The following is a 22,745-nucleotide window of genomic DNA, read 5'->3' as shown; positions in this document are numbered from 1 at the left end:
TATCTGCTGAGCCAACCGAGAGGAATCGAACCCCTGATTTTAGCGGGCGCTGAAAAACGCACAGTGAACAACTCTGAGTGATTCTACTTTTGTTTAAAAACAGAAAATACAAATTAGTAAATAAACACTAATGGTATAAGGGTGTTTATTTTGTACGGATTTCTCCACTAACAAATCCTAAGTAACATTGCGATATATAATAGAAATATATAATTATTCCGTTTCTTTACTGAAATTCAAATAATCTTAACAATTATTAAAATAAATTAACATTTCAATTTTATCAAACAAACATATTTACGTTCCCTTACATTCTTATATATTCATCGAGGACAAAAACATGCCTAGTAATATTCTGTGCGCAGACATAACTGTCAGATATTGATCAACAACCAAATGACGTCATACTACGACACAGTCTGCGGCTTTTGCTGAAATATAGCCAGTTGTGAATCCAGAGAAAATCAGAGAATTTGGCTGTTTGGCAAGACTGGGTTCGAACATCCGATTGTTGAAATGACGGAGAAACAAATGCAGTAAGTTTAACGTCACTTAACTGTTATAAAGACGTAGTTTATTGTATAGAAATTCTACAATGAAAATGTTAACTTGGTGTGTATTGCCAGATTTGTTCTGTACAGCTATTATCACATTATTGTTTTGCTCCGTTTTTCCATCCCAGATCAAAAGGCTTTTTGTAGACTTGCTCATTTCTTTTGGCATAAAACATAAGATACCCCACGGTTTACATGGAAGTTGATTTGTAAGTTCAATAGAATAATTTTGTATTAAGTTAATAGGGTAAAGTAAACGTAATGTTTTAGAATCCATTTCAGCCAATGTATACCAAGTGAATTTAGAAAATATGAGAACTAAATATTAAACAAAAACTAACTGAATCTTACAACCCTACTCTACTGTAGCTTATAATTATTAAATAATGTAATAATTCCTATAGTAAAGCATGGGTTCCACACTTCAGCAATTGCTATGAATCTACATTTAACTTTATGTGTTGCCAGAAATAGTGTTGCTTCTTTACATGAACTTTTTGTTATTTTGTTGGTTTAACACCTGTTTAAAGTTAATAAGTTTAGATGACTTAAGCCTAAAAAGCGTAAGCCTCGCATAAAATCTAATTGGGTTACTTGCATTTATTTCCCTTTCCAGCACTAAAGTTTATCAAGGACTACGGGTTCCCCGCAAATATGGGCGCGTGCTCACCTTACTGCCGATGCGTAATTTGTATAATTGATTTTTATTATTTGCCCTGGTCATATTACGCTTTAAGAAAAACGTGTCATGGCTTCAGTAACCTCGTAACTTAAAAATATAAACTTTTAAACTTAGAAGCCTTGCATCACGGTGCAGAGGAATACAACCATCTAACACAAACGTATCTATTTAATTAACTTCTAACTCATTTTTAGTAGGATATTATAAACTGTACTTGTAATTTATTTGGTAAGCACTAGATGGAAGCACTAAACATTTCTGCGATATGTCGCTAGGCGTTTGCGTCAACATTAGCGTTAGTACATAAAATGAGCTACAAATGCGCAAACAGAAATAATTTGCTTCAGTTGAGAAAATAATCTTCCGCATTACCTGAAAATGAAAACTTTCAAATCCATAAAGCTATAATAAAAACTATATATACATTCACTGTGATAAATATATATTAATGGCGGCACTTTTCATGTTTGACGAAAACCGTGAAAGTCACGTAGAGGTCAAGATTGATTTTGTGAGACTTATAATAAAAAAAAAGATACATATTTTCAGCTAAATCATGATTCAAATATATTAAACAGGAGAATAAATATTGAAAATTTATTGTCGTTTTAAACGAACTTGTCTATCGAAATCTCAGGTTTCAGCATGTTCTGAGTTACTGTTTATTTCGGGGTGTTCTGTATTCTCTTCTTAAAGTAACGTCCCAGTGCTTAGTGTGCTCTACAGATGGTGCTGCAGGTAACAATTTTTACGACAAATAAATTATCTTTTAAATCCTACTTGAGAACAAAATAGACACTTGAATAAAATAATATTTGAAGAGCTGCTGTTCCTTGTAAGTTCTGTGTTTGTTTCGAATTTTGCGCAAAGCTGCACGAGGACTATATGCGCTACCTGTGTAAGACTAGATGAAAGCCAACTGGTCATCACCACCCGTTGTCAACGCTCTTGGGCTGCTGTTTTATCAACGAATAGTGGGTTTGACCGTAACATTACGACTGATAGAGCGAGCATGTATGATGTGACGGATTTTCGAACACTCGATCCTCAGATAACGAGTCGAGCGCACTAACCACTTGACTGTATATTGTATGACTAGTATACTGAATGGATGAGTCTAGCAGTGACCCTTTAAAAATAGTGTTCTACGTGTAAATTATAACTATACAGTATTTTGATTCAGTATTGTAACCATTAAAAGAACGGACTGCACGTGGCCTAGAGGTTATGACGCATATCTCTACATCAGAGAATGTAAGGCGCTCGCGTCCAGCTGCCTCAAAATATTGCTACAAGGCTTGAAGTTAGCTGTCTTCACCAAAATCTCTCTTTGCATCTTGTTTGTTTGGAATTTAGCACAAAGCTGTTTCTCTGCTCTACCCACCAAGGGTATCGAAACGCGGCTTTTAGCGGTGTAAGTCCAGAGACATACTATATCTCTCTTTGGAGCTAGCTGTCTCAATCATAATCTATCTCTCAATGTTAAGTCTAAGGACTTGTAACACTAAAGACTGTATTTTGATATCTGTGGTGGGCACAGTTCTGGTAATCCATTGTGCAACTTTGTGCTTAACTACAGACAAACAAAACAGATGAACACATTATTTGTTTGATTGTTTTAACTCCTATTTATTACCAAAATATTCAATTAAATACACGGTTTATCTCTGTGAGATTTCATTAGCAGTTCACTGAAGTTCACTAGTTTCGTACAGTAAACCTGCGTGTAATTCAGAATATTTCTAAAACTGTCGCACTATTTAAAGTATCCGTAAATGTAAGTATTGCAGGAACACTCTTCGTTAACCGTAAAGAACATTTTGTCCAAACCTCCAATCTAGTAATGTTGATTAAAGAGAGAAATGAAGACACCTTCGTTGTGTAACATAAGTTTAAAATATTACTTCACTACACTCATTTGAATAAAGCCGTAAAGTTTGAACTAAACTATTAGTGAATTTTAGTCCTAAGACAGGAAGTTTTTAAAATGTGATACGTTGTAATACGACGTTTCTTTATAATCACTTTGTGACTTAGTTAAAGAAATGATGATAAACTATAATATATATATGGTATCTACTGAAACAAACTGGTCGATTTTCATAGTAACTTTGTCACTCCAGATCTGTGATTCAGCACAAACTGTCCAATGGAAAGTCTCCACGTGTTGCTGCAATCTCTCTTTTAGTTTTACTTGGACTATATGAGAACCTCAGGGTTATCTTATCGCCATTTCATGAATATGTTAACCTAATCCAGTCTCTATATGTTTGGTACAATAGATGTTAACCTGTAAACCTTAGAATGTACAAGTAAATCAAAACTTTGAACCCCATCTTAATTAAACTTATTATTTGTACAATGGAGCGCCATTAAGCCGCGGACCAGTGAACCGCGAAATCGCTTAAGCCTCTGTAGCAAGTCTTGTGAGCAATGCTAGCGAGGATTATCGCGGCTCACCGCTAATTTAAGAACGTGTAAAAACGCGGCTTACGAGTTTAATCCTGGCTTTATAACTTCAAGGGGAATTTAAAAAGGATTTGCTTTAATTTGGGACAAAATAAAATATATTACAATAGAAATCGACCGTTAATCTACCTTATCCGCTCTCTATGTCAGCTTTATGGAGGCCGCCATTGTTACCGAATCACACCTCTCCATACATTAAAGTTAATCCGCGGTAAATCCATGAAAAAAGTGATCGATAATTAAAGTATTATTTTTAATTCGATAATCCGATATAATGATTACGCAACGGCCCGGATGAGGCTCCTCGGCGAAGCTGTTGGCGACTTCGGCTTTTCAGTCACAAAGGTTTAAGCCGCGGTTAAGCAGGTTGACCCCCCAAATACCGCGGCTTAACGGCGCTCCACTGTACATATATATAGTAAAGAACAGAGTTATGTACAGGCGGTGGAAAATAAAGTGCCCCCTCTAAAAATGTTCATTTCTTATATATTTTACTATATAACACTACAATGTGTAAAAGTATATGTTATTAGAACGTACACTACGAGATCTATTAAAATATCATCTCAAATTCTAATGTCAACACTGGCTTTTGTAAATTCGTGAACAAGTCATTATTTTAGTTACATTTTATTGTAAAACGTGTTGTAGTTTCTTAAATTTTCTTAGTACAATTGGCCAACAGAACGATCAACAAGTTTCTCTGTAGTTGTGGAGTTGTTAAAAAACAAGAGAATTGATGTTATAAAATGTCCACGTCAATCACCTGGTATTAATATTATTGAAAAGTATGAGCTAAGTTAAACTGATTAATGAAGTATCACCAAGTCAGACACAGAAGATGAACCTTTTTGAAATACCTAAAGAAGGATGGAAGTTAGGAATATCACATTTATGTGAAGCATGAATCAAAACCAAGGTTAACTAATCATGTGAAGCAGTACTAAAATCAAAAGGAATGTTAACTAATCATGTGAAGCAGTACTAAAATCAAAAGGAATGTCAACTAATCATGTGAAGCAGTATTAAAATCAAAAGGAATGTTAACTAATCATGTAAAGCAGTACTAAAATCAAAAGGAATGTTAACTAATCACGTGAAGCAGTACTAAAATCAAAAGGAATGTTAACTAATCATGTGAAGCAGTATTAAAATCAAAAGGAATGTTAACTAATCATGTAAAGCAGTATTAAAATCAAAAGGAATGTTAACTAATCATGTGAAGCAGTATTAAATTCAAAAGGAATGTTAACTAATCATGTGAAGCAGTACTAAAATCAAAAGGAATGTTAACTAATCATGTGAAGCAGTATTAAAATCAAAAGGAATGTTAACTAATCATGTAAAGCAGTACTAAAATCAAAAGGAATGTTAACTAATCATGTGAAGCAGTACTAAATTCAAAAGGAATGTTAACTAATCATGTGAAGCAGTACTAAATTCAAAAGGAATGTTAACTAATCATGCGAAGCAATACTAAAATCAAAAGGAATGTTAACTAAATATTAACTTGTAAAACTGGTTTGTGTTATTTTCAATTTCATATCTACGTTCGATTATTACAGAGAATAATACAGGCTAATTGCAATAAGATCTGAGAGACTACAGCACATGCACAACACTTGTTATAATAAAATGTAACTAAAATCATAAAATGTTTAGCTATTTACTGAAGCCAGTGTTAAAACTAGGATTTGAGATCATATTTAAACAGATCTCGTCGAGTGCGTTCTAAAAACATATGACTATTTATATATATATTTCTGTTATCTAATAAAAGATATAATATGTGGCCACTGTTTTTGTCCACCTCTCTATATCTCCCACACAATTTGATTAGATGTTGTAAGTTTATACGAATAAGTATAATAGAAAAGCTGGTTAACATTTTAGCAGCGTTAAATTCTATGTTACCATCTTATTAAACCACATAGATTTTCTATCGGTCGTTGTTCGTTATAATTAGATGCCCTATTATGAGATGAACGTTTGTTTGTTTGTTAGATATCCAGCCAAGCTACACGAGGAATGTTTGTGCTAGCTGTCTCTAATTCTGTACTGAGAGACACAACCCTCAGTCAGCTTTTGAAACACTCTTGTGATACCAAATAGTGGAATTTGACCGTCACTCTTATAACGCTCCCAAGATCTCAGTGTGCGCGGCTCTTACTTAGTGACCCACAACTACACAGTTTCACGCACTAACCACTAATCTAAATTCGTCTCTGTCACCAGTGGCAGAGCGGTATGTCTGCGAACGCACAGCGCTAGAAACCGGGTTCGATACCCGTGTTTGGTGTAGCTTTGTGTTTAATTCCAAACAAATATTCACATAAACAAATCTGTGTTGTGTTTATTGCTTTATCACTGCTAGATATTCACCTTCATTTCTGTACGTAGCTCGGGTGAAGATGAATGTGACGTCATTATTCGTAACCCCCACATCTCGAGCATGACCGAAGATGTCCTGTACCATTTGTCCCTCAGTTCTGGAAGTCATGACCTTCAAGAGATGTTTGGCGATATCAAGGTTTGTCCTGGTTTCTGTCTGTTTGTAATAAAATAAATACATGATGGACTTTCAATTACATTAACCGAATTCACGTGATAGTTGGATAAATAAACTGCTTTTACAAAATCGGTTACTGATGAGTAAGGAAGTATGCTCCCCTCGTCGTTCGAACATAGTAAAACGTGCCAGATCAGTTAATTACGTAAACATCATTAAGTCTGGACGACCTGACTTATTTTTATGTACTTACTTTATCCTAACTTATTTGGTCACATAATGGAAATGTTTAACTGACCACAGGTTTAGTGTCCAGTACTTATATTGCACACCTTGTACTGAATTGCTAACATATAATATTAAAAATCTGAATGGCTTATACATATAATTCCTATCTTTACCTATGTATATATAAATGATGTGGCTGTATAGATACACTGCTGGCCAAAAACCTAAGGCCAATGAACATAAAGAAAAAATATGCATTTTGTGTTGTTAGACTCAACCACTTATTCGAGTGGGACTTCGAAAGATCAAAATAAGAAAAGGGAAAATAAAAATAAAAAACTTTTTTAGCGTTTAATAGAGAAAATGTGAACACTATGAAATTAGCCTAAATACTAGCTGGTCAAAAGTTTAAAACCATGCCAAAAAGTCTTAAACAGGGTAGTAAATGCCCAACAAGAGATCTCAGTAGTGAGTTTCACGGCCGTCATTGCGAATAACTGCAAACATTCGCTTTGGCATGGTCGATATAAGCGTTTGCAGAAGGCTGGCTGTAATGCTTTTACAAATGGTGAAGATGGCTTCACGAAGATCATGCACTGTTTGGAATTGACGTCCATTTCTATAGACTTCCCTTGCCATCCACCCCAAACATTTTCAATGGGGTTCAATTTGGGCGAACACACTGGATGGTCCCAAAGAATCACGCCATGAAAAAGTCCTTTGTCCTGCAGGCATTGTGGATTGCAGCGTTGTCCTGCTGAAAGAACCAATCATTTCCACACTAGCGAGGGCCTTCAGTCAATAATGATGCTCTCTCCAACATGCCAATGTAGCCAGCTGCTGTTTGTTTCCCCTGTGTAATCTGAAGCTCCATTGTTCCATGGAAGGAGAAAGCACCCCAGATCATGATGGAACCTCCTCCAGTGTGTCGTGTGGAAAATGTCTCCTTTGGAATACCCTTATCGTGCCAGTAACGTTGGAGGCCATCTAAACCATTCAGGTTAAATGTTTTCTCATCAGGGAACAAAACCATTGTCAACTTTTCTACGTCCCATGTTTGGTACTTCTCAGCAAAGTTTAACCGAGCTGTTTCGTGGTGTGGAAGGAGGCGTGGCCTTTGAAGACGTTTACGGTTTTTAAAGCCTTTCTCTCGTAGATGTCATCTTATCGTTCTTGAGCTGCATTCTGCGTTCGTAAGGGCCTTAATCTGGTTCGATGATCGGCTGGTGTCTTGCCGGACAACCCGTCGAATCCTCCTCCTCAACGCCGGCGAAATTTTCTTGGGCCTACCACTTGAAATTCTCGTTCCATATTCCTCACGGTCTTTTAAGAAATTTGCAACAGCAGTTTTACTATGCCCAATCTCACCAGCGATGGCACGTTAAGAGAGACCTTGCTTTTACAGCTCGACAATTCTGCCACATTCAAACTCTGCCAATTTTTTTAGCCTTTGCCATGTTTTCACCCAATGAAACACAGTGGGGAGATGTTGACAACGCTAATGCTTGAACATAAATAACTAAATTTCGTTACGTGTTTACTGATTAACGCTTCGTTTCAGTATGGTATTAAACTTTTGACCAGCTAGTATTTAGACTAATTTCATGGTGTTCATAATTTTCCTTATCAAATGCTAAAAATTTTTTTTATTTTTACTTTCCCTTTTATTATTTTCATCTTTTGAAGCTCTACTTAAATAAGTGGTTGAGACTAACAACGCAAAATGCATATTTTTTTATGTTTATTGGCCTTAGGATTTTGGCCAGCAGTGTAGATGTAAAAATCTATGTCGTCCAAGAACTGTTAAATATATATACATATCTCTGAGAGGTTGCATTTCAACTCCCTTGGATATACGACTTATTATATTATATTATAACTATCTTCACACAGTTTGTATGCATGGGAGGAACTCCCAAAAGGATGGAAGGTTTCTCCAGTTTTATTCAGAAGGAGTTGGGTATCAAATTACCCACGGGAACTGTTCTCGATGATATTAGCAAGAGGTCTTACAGATATTCCATGTACAAAATTGGACCTGTTTTGTCAATCAGTGTAAGTTATATCGAGGTTTTCGTATAATTTCTTTATAAGATTCAACGCTTAAGAAAGCAACCGCGATATATCCTTTGTCTCACACAAGGACAGTTTGTTTTTCCCTCTCCTGAATATGATAAATGTATCTACTATACTTTAACTTCTTAAATAGGAACTTCTTTATGTCTGCACGGTATAATATTCCATCCAGAACTCGTAGATTCTTTTCCGTTTGCAAGGTTTTTCATGATCCCTTACTTGAAATTTATTTCTTTTTCCTGATCAGAACAAACTATGTTTTTAGATCAAAAATAAAAACTAAACTATCTTGTATACCGAGTATTTTTTTAGATTATTTACTGAGGTTTTATTGACACATGAACGTCGATCTTCTAAAGGTTGCGGATGACTCACTTAAAAACTGGATATCTTCTTCCTTATAGCATGGCATGGGGATTCCATCCTTGTCCATAATGTTGCACGAGGTTATCAAACTGATGTATCACGCCAGATGTAAAGATGTTATTTTTATTCGTCTTGGAACTTGTGGTGGAATAGGTGAGTGCATTTTGAAGTAATTTGTTTTGGTTTGTAGAGACTGAAAGTACCTTCACAACTTTAAATCTTCTCTGTTCTGGTTATTTTATGATAACTATACGTGACGTCGTTACCCACAAGCCCGTTAGGCAATTCACCGAGTGCGTCTTTTCTTTTTTGTCCACTAGAGGTCCGAGAACACCAAAGTTGTCACGCTAGTTGCATTAACTATTTTTAGTTCTTCCTAAAAAAATTATTATTTTTCGGGTGTTAAAATGAAAAGTGTTTTTTTAACATAAAATATATTTTTTTTTATAATCCCGAACCATAGTTAAGCAACCAAAGATAAGTTATTCTGGTTTCAAGGGGTTACAGGTTAAGTCGATCAATTTGATTTATTATTAATTTAATAATTCACTTACATTTTATGATTCCCTCTCAAGATTTAGAAGGAATGTCAAGTTTTTACTCTAATAAACTCACCTTTTTTACAGATTCTTTATTTGACAAACATTTGTTCTTTATCTTTTCATTCTTCAAGGATATCCTGGCGGAACACTCGTCATTACAGAGGGCGCTGTTGACGGTTTACTACGTCCTTATCTGGAGTTGGTAACTAACTTATTTTATTTTAAAACCAGTTTAAACAATTTTCGAACATTCTTTTTCTTTATCTAATAATTTAAACCATCATTTCTAATACTTATTTATTTATTAGTAGAATTTCTAGTTCTTTTACAAAATTGAAAGATAGAATTTGATATTTTAATGTTGCTTTTTAAAAACATGTTTCGTGAAATATTTACTGAGCAACTCATGATCGCGAGTGAAAAACTCACTGCCAGTGAGTTCGAGAGTTGACGATTTATTTTTACAAAGCATGTGAGAAAATATAACAATTTATAACATCTTTGCTTGTTGGGTAACGACTTATGATTACTGAGTTTGAGAGTTAATGAGCTGTTATTACTGAGTTTGAGAGTAACTTGTTTATGATCCTCTCACTTCCGGAGTAAATTAGTTATAAATAAAAGCAGCCGTTTCCTCGTGGCTCACGAAGATAATTGTTTTCCTCTTTAAAATAATTTCACTTCCAAATAAATACACAGTTACACGCATGTAACGTTCAAAGATGTTCGCTGAGCTAGATTAGTGTTCAAACCCCTACAGCTCAACTGTTGTTTTTATAGCACTAAAGTTCTGGTTTCGATATTCATGATGGACACAACACGTAGAGCCATGCTTCATGATCACGTGGCGCAATATTTTTAAAAAGTTACATTTTCGTAAGTTCTCACTCAATGTATTTAAATTATTACAAATATTAATGATACCAGCAGCTTAGATGTGTAGATATTGTAGAACCACATTAACCGGAATAATCACTAAAATTGTTCAATCCTGGTGGTTCCTTTGAGAACCACAGTAACCGAAAATTTCACTGATATTGTAGAATACTGGTGATTATTTTGAGAACCATATTAACCGGAATAATTACTAATTTTGTAGAATACTGGTGATCATTTTGAAAACCACATTAACCGGAATAATCACTAATATTGAAGAATACCTGTGATCATTTTGAGAACCACAGTAACCGGAATAATTACTAATATTGTAGAATACTTGTGATCATTTTGAAAACCACAGTAACCGGAATAATCACTAATATTCTAGAATCCTGGTGATCATTTTAAAAACCACAGTAACCGGAATAATCACTAATATTGTAGAGTACTTGTGATCACTTTGAGAACCACAGTAACCGGAATAATGACTAATATTGTAGAATACTGGTGATCATTTTGAGAACCACAGTAACAGGAATAATCACTAATATTGTAGAATATTTGTGATCATTTTGAAAACCACAGTAACCGGAATAATTACTAATATTGTAGAATACTTGTGATCATTTTGAAAACCACAGTAACCGGAATAATTACTAATATTGTAGAATACTTGTGATCATTTTGAGAACCACAGTAACCGGAATAATCACTAATTTTGTAGAATACTGGTGATCATTTTGAAAACCACAGTAACCGGAATAATCACTAATATTGTAGAATACTGGTGATTATTTTAAAAACCACAGTAACCGGAATAATAACTAATATTGTAGAATACTGGTGATCATTTTAAAAACCACAGTAACCGGAATAATCACTAATATTGTAGAATACTTGTGATCACTTTGAGAACCACAGTAACCGGAATAATTACTAATATTGTAGAATACTTGTGATTATTTTGAGAACCACAGTAACCGGAATAATGACTAATATTGTAGAATACTGGTGATCATTTTGAAAACCACAGTAACCGGAATAATCACTAATATTGTAGAATACTGGTGATCATTTTGAGAACCACATTAACCGGAATAATCACTAATATTGTAGAATACTGGTGACCATTTTGAAAACCACAGTAACCGGAATAATTACTAATATTGTAGAATACTTGTGATTATTTTGAGAACCACAGTAACCGGAATAATGACTAATATTGTAGAATACTGGTGATCATTTTGAAAACCACAGTAACCGGAATAATCACTAATATTGTAGAATACTGGTGATCATTTTGAGAACCACATTAACCGGAATAATCACTAATATTGTAGAATACTTGTGATCATTTTGAGAACCACATTAACCGGAATAATCACTAATATTGTAGAATACTGGTGATCATTTTGAGAACCACAGTAACCGGAATAATCACTAATATTGTAGAATACTTGTGATCATTTTGAAGACCACATTAACCGAAATAATCACTAATATTGTAGAATACTTGTGATCATTTTGAGAACCACAGTAACAGGAATAATCACTAATATTGTAGAATACTTGTGATCATTTTGAGAACCACTAATATTAACCACTAATATTGTAGAATACTGTTGATCATTTTGAGAACCCCAGTAACCGGAATAATCACTAATATTGAATAATCACTAATATTGTAGAATACTTGTGATCATTTTGAGAACCTTATTAACCAGAATAATCACTAACCGGAATAATCACTAATATTGTAGAATACTTGTGATCATTTTGAGAACCTTATTAACCAGAATAATCACTAATATTGTAGAATACTGCTGATCATTTTGAGAACCACATTAACCGGAACTAATACGTTTAGATATTTTTGTAACATCGTGAAATTACTTAAGAGGTTTGAAGAACATGAGATGACAATAAAACCACCTGAAGCTAACGAGAAGTATCTTTTATCTTCATTTTTGTAGCACGTGCTAGGAGAGGTAGTAAAGCGACCGGCTGTACTGGACAAGGAGTTGGCTGAAGAACTGAAAACTGTTGGTGAAGAACAGCTACCCAACTACAATGTAGTGATGGGAAAAACCATGTGTACGTACGACTTCTATGAAGGTCAGTCATTGAATTTTAATGAGTCGGTTAAGCAATAGTCACGTGTTTGAAGAAATATATCTTTCAAACTTACGTATAAGTAAGATAACATATATATTCTGAACTGTGTCTTCTGCTATATCGTTTAACTTTCTTGAGAGGTATTCCATCTGGTAACAACAAAGAGGTTTGAAAGACCATCTGTACAACTCTTGAAGAGTGAATTTCTTTTCCTAAAGACTAATATATAATAACATATCCACACTCAGGGTTATATTTTTTATTAAGACTTTGTGGCAGGACGTGAAACTTGGTAATGTTGTACCACATATGTGATAGATGTAGTAAGCTGCGAACATGTTCAGTATAACTTTGGTGGGATATCACGTGACGTATGATTGTCCACAACAGTTGAGTTACTCGATTCTATAAAACTGGAGAGTTTAATCTAATTACCTCAGAGGAACAGTTCCACTCTAGTGACAATGGAAGCCAGGATAACCAGTAGCCATAGACGTCATGGGGTGTTTCCAAAAGTTATTCAGCATAATGCTTGTTACTGTGCTGCCACCTATCGTTCTTGAATATCCAGAGTATGTAGCGCAAGTTGTGAAGTTTTGTACTGTTATATGTTAGGGTTAGTGCAAACTGTACAGAAACTTTTGTAGAAGTATTCACAAAGTACGTTGTTAAACGTAACAACACAGCTGAACGTACAAAGATCATTATTCCTCTATTTTCACAAAGTACGTTGTTAAACGTAACAACATAGCTGAACGTACATAGATCATTATTCCTCTATTTTCACAAAGTACGTTGTTAAACGTAACAACATAGCTGAACGTACATAGATCATTATTCCTCTATTTTCACAAAGTACGTTGTTAAACGTAACAACATAGCTGAACGTACATAGATCATTATTCCTCTATTTTCAAAAGTACGTTGTTAAACGTAACAACATAGCTGAACGTACATAGATCATTATTCCTCTATTTTCAAAAGTACGTTGTTAAACGTAACAACATAGCTGAACATAGATCATTATTCCTCTATTTTCAAAAGTACGTTGTTAAACATAACAACACAGCTGAACATAGATCATTATTCCTCTATTTTCACAAAGTACGTTGTTAAACATAACAACATAGCTGAACGTACGTAGATCATTATTCCTCTATTTTCACAAAGTACGTTGTTAAACATAACAACATAGCTGAACGTACGTAGATCATTATTCCTCTATTTTCACAAAGTACGTTGTTAAACATAACAACATAGCTGAACATAGATCATTATTCCTCTATTTTCACAAAGTACGTTGTTAAACATAACAACATAGCTGAACATAGATCATTATTCCTCTATTTTCACAAAGTACGTTGTTAAACATAACAACATAGCTGAACATAGATCATTATTCCTCTATTTTCACAAAGTACGTTGTTAAACGTAACAACACAGCTGAACGTACATAAGTCATTATTCCTCTATTTTCAGGACAAGGTCGACTGGACGGAGCATTCTGTGAATATAAAGAAGAAGATAAAATGAAATATTTGGAATTTCTAAAAACGCAGGGTGTCACAAACATCGAAATGGAGTCACTAGCTTTCGCAGCAATGTGCAACTATTCTGGAATTAAAGGTTTGTTGTGTTAAAGTATAAATAAATCTGTAGACACTGTTGAGTCCTGTTCAAGAATAAGTTGTACACACTGTTTGTTTCGTACAAATAGTATTAACGAACAAATTAACAAAACTGTTGAGGCGTGCTTGCTTCCTAGAAACCGATTTTAAGTTCTCTCATTTTGCAGGTGCGGTAGTGTGCGTCACCCTCCTGAATCGTCTCCATGGTGACCAGGTGACAGTTCCCAAATCCACGCTGGAAGAGTGGCAGCGTCGACCACAAGAGCTGATTGCAGCTTTCATTAAGAAACGTCTCAACCTTGTTTAAAATGCTCCACGAGCCGTTGATTTAGATGTAGCAACTCTTACCAATGGCGACTGAAGAAATACATATATATATAAATCTACATTTGCTTTTCCTCAGTTCAAGTTTAAATTTCACTTATTTTGATCTTGTAGTCGGAGTTGCACATAATGATTATGTGAAGATTTGTGAAAATCAAAATCTTGTGAAATGTTTTAGGCCTAGTCATAGATTAAGTAGCAACGTTAGATTTCAAATTAGCAGCAACAATTATTTCATCGTGAAAAGTCGACTTCTGTGTGCCATAAAACAAACGACGTACATTTTACTGTATATCCGAATATTTTCATTTAAATTTATGTAGAAACGAAATGGCACGTATTTTGGGTTTACTGAAACTAGCAGTGTACGTAAACTTGTCTTCCTTAGACGAAATGTAGCCATAAGAAGTAAGTCAATGAATAATATTCTAGCCTTAAAATGCAAACGAAATGCGTTTTAATAATAATCAAAATTACTATATGCAAACTTGGGATTAATAATTCCAATAACGAAATTGTTTGTTCAGGTTTTAAAGCTCAGAATTCTACGTTTCGTTTCCAATATGACACATAAGTGAGATCTATTTCACTCATTTTTAGCGATTCAAAAATATTTTTTTTTAAGTTTTTATTTGTTTATTCGCAGATTAGTAACGAAGATATTATTTGAGCGGTATAACTGTGGTTCTATGCATGCTATCGATATATCTTTTATTAATATTTGAAGTTATATATATATATAATAAAGTTAATTCCGTGTTTTATACGGGACCATTAATTCTTAATTGCTTGTAACTTATTATTAGAAATTATTAAAAAGAAAATCCCTTTTTCAGATATACTCTCCTACGTTTTCATGTTATGTTTTACTGTATTTATTGTACGAAAACAACACTGTATAGTGTAAGTTTTTACTTCAGTACTTAGTTCATAAAGTATGTATCTTAAACATTTCACAATATCTGTTTTACAGAAACAATACTTTAGAATTTTTGTGTTACAATGTTTGTTTTACAGAAAGAGCATCGAATACCTTTAGATTTGTATTTCAGAATTTGTCTTACAGAGACAACAGTATCTAATTTAATAAGACTTGTGTTTTGTAATTATTATTCGACCTAAGCGGCACCTTTTATTCAAAATTATCTTTAATATTATTTTACGAAAATAGTGCTACCTGTTTGAAAATATGTATTTTAATTTTTTTTCCACATTGTGGGTTTATCCAATCGAAAATCTTTATTGCTTTTAAAAGTAAATATTTATAGTATATATTAAGTCATTCTCTCACTTAGATTTTTATATTTAAAAAAATGTTTTGATTTATCTTATATATAAATATTTTTTATAAATCATAATTTTGACTCGTATATTTTGTACATTTTTACTTGTTTTTTGTTTTTAAGAACGAAGAAACAATTCGTTAAGATCACGTTTGCTACGTTTCTAACCTATTTTAGTTGCCTTCCTAGAGAATTTCACGCGAGCAAAATTTCTAAGAAAAGCAAATTTAAAATAATTGTTTGTTGTTGTTGTTTGTTTGAATTGCTACAGTAAAATACGATATTTGTGTTACATTATTAAAAGATCTTGTATAGTTATCACAACTCGAAGTGAAACCAATACAACATACACTAGTTTTAAAACTGAAATAAAACTCAAGCTTTACTACTGAAATGTATCCTGTCTTCATAAACCATTTTCAAAAAATAGTGTAATTTTAAATTTTAAAACGAGATGAAAATATTGTAATAATATACTATTTTTAATGGATTTTCAGGCACTTTAATGATCTTAGTTCCAGGTTATTTTTATATATAAAAAGAAAACTTAAAAAATTCATAGATTCATGCGAAGGACAGCCTCTTTTCTTTGTGGCGAGTTTAAGTTTTAATAGAACAAAGTTTGAATATTAAACATGTCAAGTTCTATCACACATTAGAAGCTTCTGTTCATCTTTCTGAATGTGTGAAAACGACCCCTGGTTCCAATATTTATTAAAATGGCATATTTTGAAAACTTTATATATTGCTTTCATAAATGATATGAAGAATTTTCTGAAGTACAATATTTAGAATTATGAAACGGGTGAGACGTGAATTTTGAGAATTTCAAGAAGTATTATTGTCAGTAGTAACATCACACCGTACGTAGCGTTTCGTGATTAGCGTTTGCTATTTCATCTTCAGATTAGACGTATAGACAACTAGACAAAGAAAATATAAAATAACTAAAAGAGAAATCTAACTGACACAGAAACTTCACAGCGTTAGATTAATTACAAAATTTCTCGTTATCTTTGGGATAACATTAAACTAGCTTGGTCGGAAACCGCTAATGTAAGAGTGTATGTAGTTATGTTACACAGGTAAAGATATATTTCAAGTTGTTTATTTATATATGCATGTGTATTTATTATCAGATAAGATACACTGTTAAGAGTTAATGAGATAAAATTGACTAGAGATTTGAGCGGATGGAGAATCCTTTTACAATCACCATAGTAACAATAATTATATGTATATTAAAGTCGCTTTTGTTGTTGTTGCGATGTCGTAATCACCATAGTAAAAAGTTAGTTGTTTAAAAGTCTTGTAATTTTGTAGTTGCCTTAGTAATACTGACTGAATATTTTTGGTGTAGTACTTGTTGTTTTAAACTGTTGTAACAATTATTGCATGTTTTGATGGTGTGGTGGTCATCGTGTAAAAATTGTTGTAAATGGGCTATGTTAGGTCTGCAACAATAATAAAAGTTTTTAACCTTCTCTGGCAATAAACGTTTGTATATTTAATTTATGGTTTTAGAGCAACAATTTCACAGACTGCTTTAGAAGCAGCTTTATAAAGATATGTGCAGGCACGGTTATATAAACACTTATCAACATTACGTAAAAGCCACGTATTACTTTAGTGAACCAGCACTGTTACACTTGAAACAGCTTTCATCAACAAAGTGCTCAATTTAGTTATTCCAAACAAGTACGCCTCATCTTGGAGAACACAAGCTATAATTACCAAAGTACTTACCTAATTAGATTCCCACTTGGAAACAAACACTCTTTTGAAGTAATATTCGTGACATAATTAAGTTCTCATTTGAAAACAAAACAAACAAGCCTAAAATTCGAAATAAACAAATTTTCAAGATGTCTTCAAATAAGAAGAAAATGAAAAGGTAGACAATATGAAAAATATTTGAGTGAACCATTATCCGTATCCCATTTAGTTACTTGGTTTATTAAAATAAAATAAATTTATTTTGTCTTTCACCAAACAGCAGTTAATGTTTGAAGTCTCGAGAAAAGTAGATTTAAAATATACAATAATTTCATTTATTTGTCCTCAAATGAACTGTAGAACGTTCAGAAAGAGAGGCGCTATGTATTCACTAAATATTTTGTTTACTGAGGACATAACTATTGATTACTGTAAACATATTGTCAACTACAAGTTCGCCAATGTCTCGGCAATACGCATTAGGCTTAATACGCTAAAAAATTGATTAAACACTTGTAGTGACTAGAGCAAAAAGATTCCATTGTGTAGCACTCGACAACAACTAAACCTTCAAACAGAATGTTTTACAGAAAAGCATATTTGTAGGTTTGAACTCAAAAGTTTGATCACAATTGATGCCTGTTGTCTGTTTGTACGAAAATGATAAAAAAAATCATTCACTTTAATATTCAGAACTGGTGGTACTGATCTAATCTGCCACTTCGTCTACTAACATGTTTCATTTTGGTTATTGTTTTATTAGTGCAAACCATAAAATGGACTCTGCACTTTGGGGGCATGGGGACGTTATAATATGGCAGTCAAATCCCACTATTCGATTAGGGTAGCCACGACATGAAGGTTTGTGTTATTAACTAGGTGGCTCCCCTTTAGTATATACTTAACAGTTAGTTCCCTCTTGTCTTACACTGCTAAATTAGTGACGGCTAGCACAGATAGCCCTCGAGTAGCTTTGTGCGAAATTCAAAAACAAACAAACAAACTTAACAATTAGAGACTATATGGCGTATATACGCTTGGATTTCATTCGTTTGTTTTGAATTTTGCGCAAAGCTACACGAGGGCTATCTACGCTAAACGTCCCTAATACTTAGCAGTGTAAGACTAGAAGGAAGACAGTCATCACCGCCAACTCTTGGGCTACTCTTTTACCAACGAATAACGGGTTTGACTGTCACTTTATAACGACCCCACAACTGAAAGGGCGAGTATGTTTGCTGTGTCGGGGATTCGAACCCGCAACCCTCAGATTACTAGTCGTGTGCCCGAACCACATGACCATGCCGGACTAGGAGTCCGGCAGGGCGTAGATTTTGTACACTCGATGGGGGGATGATTTTTGCAACCACTTATGTGAACTGTTCAATTTACAAATTGGTAATCTCTGATTACGTGAACCTGAAAGCTGTAAACATGCAGTCACAGAGTAATCTTGTTGCCACGATACTTCAAGGTTTCCATGTAGGTTTGTATAAGTGAGGTGTTGTGAACAGTTTTCAAAATGTTAATAGAATAAAGACAAATGTGTCACAAGTTAACTGCCACATGAATTTATTCCTGCACACTGCACAGTATAAAAGATGACCACTGTACTTGACAAGGTTACTAATAACTTTCATTATATGAATTACGTTTTCAAATATTAATAAAATTAGTAATTACCCTTGATAAGTTTATATCTACTGAAAAACTGTTCATGTTGTTTGATAAAAATAATTAAAATGTCTTTGCAAACTCTTGAAAATTACACATCAATACAATGTAGCACATAATTATTTATACGTTTCGTTGAAGTAAGATTCATTTAGTCCTCTAGTCTACATGTTCCCAAACGTAGACCTCCTTTGTGATGATCTGTTTATGAATTCTTTCATAAGCTCTTCTATATTTATCTTGTCGACCTCATCTTTGTGAATGTTACAAACTGTCACATGGTTGAGGCGGCACTGAGACATAGTTGACCTTAACCACGTCTTCAACCGTCTTAATGCAGAAAAGCTGCGTTCACATTCGCAGCTGGATACTGGGTATACAAGCAAAATTTTCATGAGAAGAAACACTTCCCTAAACATCTGCTGGCTTGTTTCATGCATTTTACAGTAAGCATCCTTCGCACCTTTCAGAGATACTGCTTTTGTTGTTCCTTTGAACATGAACAACTGAAATTCGAGCCGTTGTGCAGAGATTTCTGGATAGAAGTTTATAACCGAGTTGTCAATCTTGCCAGATGTGATAATGTTCTTAAGTGCTAGATATTGCCTCAATTCATTGTTGTCTGCATTGAATCTAGTGGTCAGATATTCTATGACTGTGTCCACAAATTCAAAATATTGGCTTCTGTAGTAATCTCTAGCTGTTGCAGAATTGTGTGCTGAGCCATCACCTGTGATCCTTCTGGGGGTCTGCGAATGTGTGGTAGTTCAATAGGCACTAGATCTAGGGAAGTTACCTTTTTCTCAGCTTCATAAAATATCTTGTTGTAATTTTCCTCTGTTCGCAATACCCGCAATTGCTCAACTGTCATTGCAGATGCTTCAATCATTCCAGATACTGTCGCTGATTTTCCTTGGAATGCATGGTTTAGTTCCTCTAATGCAGTTAATGGATGTTGAGCCATCAACAATCCTAAAACTGTCTTTCCTTTGTCAAATTTGTCCAGCAGACCTCGTGCTTTCACTGCTACATCTGATTTTTCATTTGCTAATTCAGACAAAAAAATCAACAATGTCACTATAGCGATCATTAGCACATGTAATTACAGATAGGCGGCACAACCAGCGTGTTGGACACAGTGGACGGATGTATTTAACTGGACCATTGTGGCTGTCTGACGATATAATATTTTCAAAGATTGTCTTGTATATTTGCCTGACCTCTGAAGCAAGACACCATATTCATGTACCCACTTGATAGAATCTCGAACACATTCACAAGCTTCAACTGCATGTTGCATTATTAAATTAGCCTTGAGTGCTCTGCAGTGAAAAAACAAAGCTGACGGTTGCTTCTCTTTTATTTTTGCCTAGCATCCACTGTACGCACCACTCATGTTAGCGGCTCCATCATAAGTTTGTGCTCTTAATCCTGACAGTGGTAAATTGAGTCTAGTCAGTACATCAAGTATAGTCGAGGATATTGTTTCACAAGTTGTATTGGAAACACTGTACAAACCAAGAAATGTCTCATGGACGTCAAAGTTCTCATCTACATATCGTACACATATTACTTTCTGTTCAGCACCTGTAATCTCTTGAGTGCCATCAACCATTAATGCAAAGATTTTTTTACTTTGCTGCACTTCATGTGCTATGTTTCTCAGTATTTGATGGCTGAACATCTCCATTATTTCATTCTGAGCCTGGGGTGATGTGAATGTGGTTTTCTTTGACAAGTAGGCCGTCAACTCAGGATCTTCCTCTTTCAGAAGCTTCATTAACTGCAGGAAGTTCCCCTCCGTATTAGTATGTCTACGCAATGGTAAACCTTGATGCAGTAAGAAACGTAAACTTCTGAATATTTTGGCTAGACTTCTTTTGCATTCTTCCTGCTGCTTCGTTTTTACATGATGTAGCTGGATAGTCACTGGAGTTACATCAAGTAAACCTTCTAGAGATATAGCAAATCTGTGCTGAGAGAAGGATTGGTGTTCGTTGAATTTCTGTTTTGCCTTTTTCCAGTTGCAAAAACCGGTGGATATGAAGGTATACTCCACTGGCCTCTCCAATTTCCCTGTAAAAAGGCTTCTATTTTCCGCCTTGGCACAATGAAAGCATATGGCTTTTTGAGTCTGATTGTCGAAGTGCAGCCATGGGAACTTATCAGACCACTTGCCCTGGAAGTTGATATTTTGAGATTTTGCTTTCTGTCGTGGTATTAGTTGTACGTCTGGATGATATGGCTTTCCACACTGTATCTGTGGAGTGTCAGATTTTTCATTACTGCACAAACTTGTTTCACAACTATCTGGTGGTTCATGATGTGCAATAGTTGCACAAGCATTTTCAGACTCGTCCTCTGATGAACATGGTACTTCCTCTGTATGGCAAGTTTCTATTCCTTTGCTTGAGGTTGTTGGATTATCTGCATTATCACTTGTAATACTAGTAACTGGCTTGCAGAACTGTCTAATACCAGAAAGTTTCAGACGCTTTCTTGTCATAATTGGAATCTGTTTCCCAGATGACTCAACAGGCTAAAATACAGTCTTTATTGAAAAACTCTAACGTACAATGAACGAAGATAGAACAGAATGGAAGTAGGACTGAACTGTACAATGTATTTAAGTCAAACGTGCGAACCTCACAGTAACTACCGAGCCGACTGACCGCCTGGGCATCGCTGGGACAATAATGTGTGCTAGTTACAAAACAAGTAATTGCAAGTTTCTCGAAAAATACTTAAACAATCACAAATATATTATATTCCTGTTAAAACTCATCAAACACGTTGTGATATAATATCTATAAACACGTCTATTAAATAAAAACACCTAAACAAAAACTAGCATTACAATTAGAGTAGAGGCTTCAGGCCGTTGAAATCGCTCCTTTTGTGTTCTAATTATACAAGAAAATACAATATTTTTACTATCTATGATAACAGAATATATTGTTCTTTTACCATAAAGCACCAGCACTTTATTAGAGGGCGGTGATAATCTGAAATTTCATGGATTAATGAGGGCCACAAACACAGGTCTAAGGAGTCATGTTGTAAAATTGAGGCTCAGACTAAAAGAAGCGGAGTGGGGTGATGTAGGGCGCGTCTGGATCCGAGCGGCCCGAACCTGTCGTTAACTGTACAATAAACATACACTATGGTCAGTGGTTTCGGCAGCTAAGGAGAGTAAGGCGTTCGACAATATAACCGGTTAGACATGCATAAGAACAAACAGCGTAGGAAAACTGCAAATATACACATAAGATTGATGCAGCTACAAGCTACAAATGGCCTGCCAGATCTAGATCACAGAAGTTTACGCTTGAGAGTAATATTTTCGAATTTCATGTTCTGTTCAATCTGTTGTGATGTAAATTTTACTTAATCTTACACTACGTACAAGACGTAGGTAGATTCTGTGATAGTGCTTGCAAGTCTTGCATGTATAATTAGTACTACTGACTGATACTTACGAACTATCGCTTAGATCGAAAAACTTAGAAGCACGCCTATATTAAAGATGTACATTTCGGCTACTGAAAAAGCCTACATCTAGGCCTAATTATGTAATTCGATTGGTAAGAACACGAGAATCACAAGAACAAACACACAATTTGTAGGCCTGTGATGCAATAAAACAATTCAACAGACCAAACTGTAGGGGAGATGATTGTATGAACCATACTCCCCACCT

At 34.5% G+C, this 22,745-nt stretch overlaps 1 protein-coding gene across 1 annotated transcript; it reads left to right on the top strand.

Annotated features, from left to right (window-relative positions):
- Positions 1-383: 383 nt before the first annotated feature.
- Positions 384-15,208, top strand: LOC143238064 (uridine phosphorylase 2-like). The gene is made up of 8 exons (XM_076477991.1): positions 384-536; positions 6,106-6,235; positions 8,336-8,497; positions 8,923-9,037; positions 9,558-9,628; positions 12,279-12,420; positions 13,900-14,046; positions 14,216-15,208. The coding sequence occupies exons 1-8, from the start codon at positions 517-519 to the stop codon at positions 14,353-14,355; spliced, it is 927 nt and encodes a 308-aa protein (XP_076334106.1). The 5' UTR covers positions 384-516; the 3' UTR covers positions 14,356-15,208.
- The last annotated feature ends 7,537 nt before the right edge of the window (positions 15,209-22,745 follow it).

Source organism: Tachypleus tridentatus, chromosome 2 (assembly GCF_004210375.1).
Source record: "Tachypleus tridentatus isolate NWPU-2018 chromosome 2, ASM421037v1, whole genome shotgun sequence".
Classification (NCBI taxonomy): Eukaryota; Metazoa; Arthropoda; class Merostomata; order Xiphosura; family Limulidae; genus Tachypleus; species Tachypleus tridentatus.
Note: the sequence above shows the minus strand (reverse complement) of the source record. Positions and strands in the feature narration are given on the sequence as shown.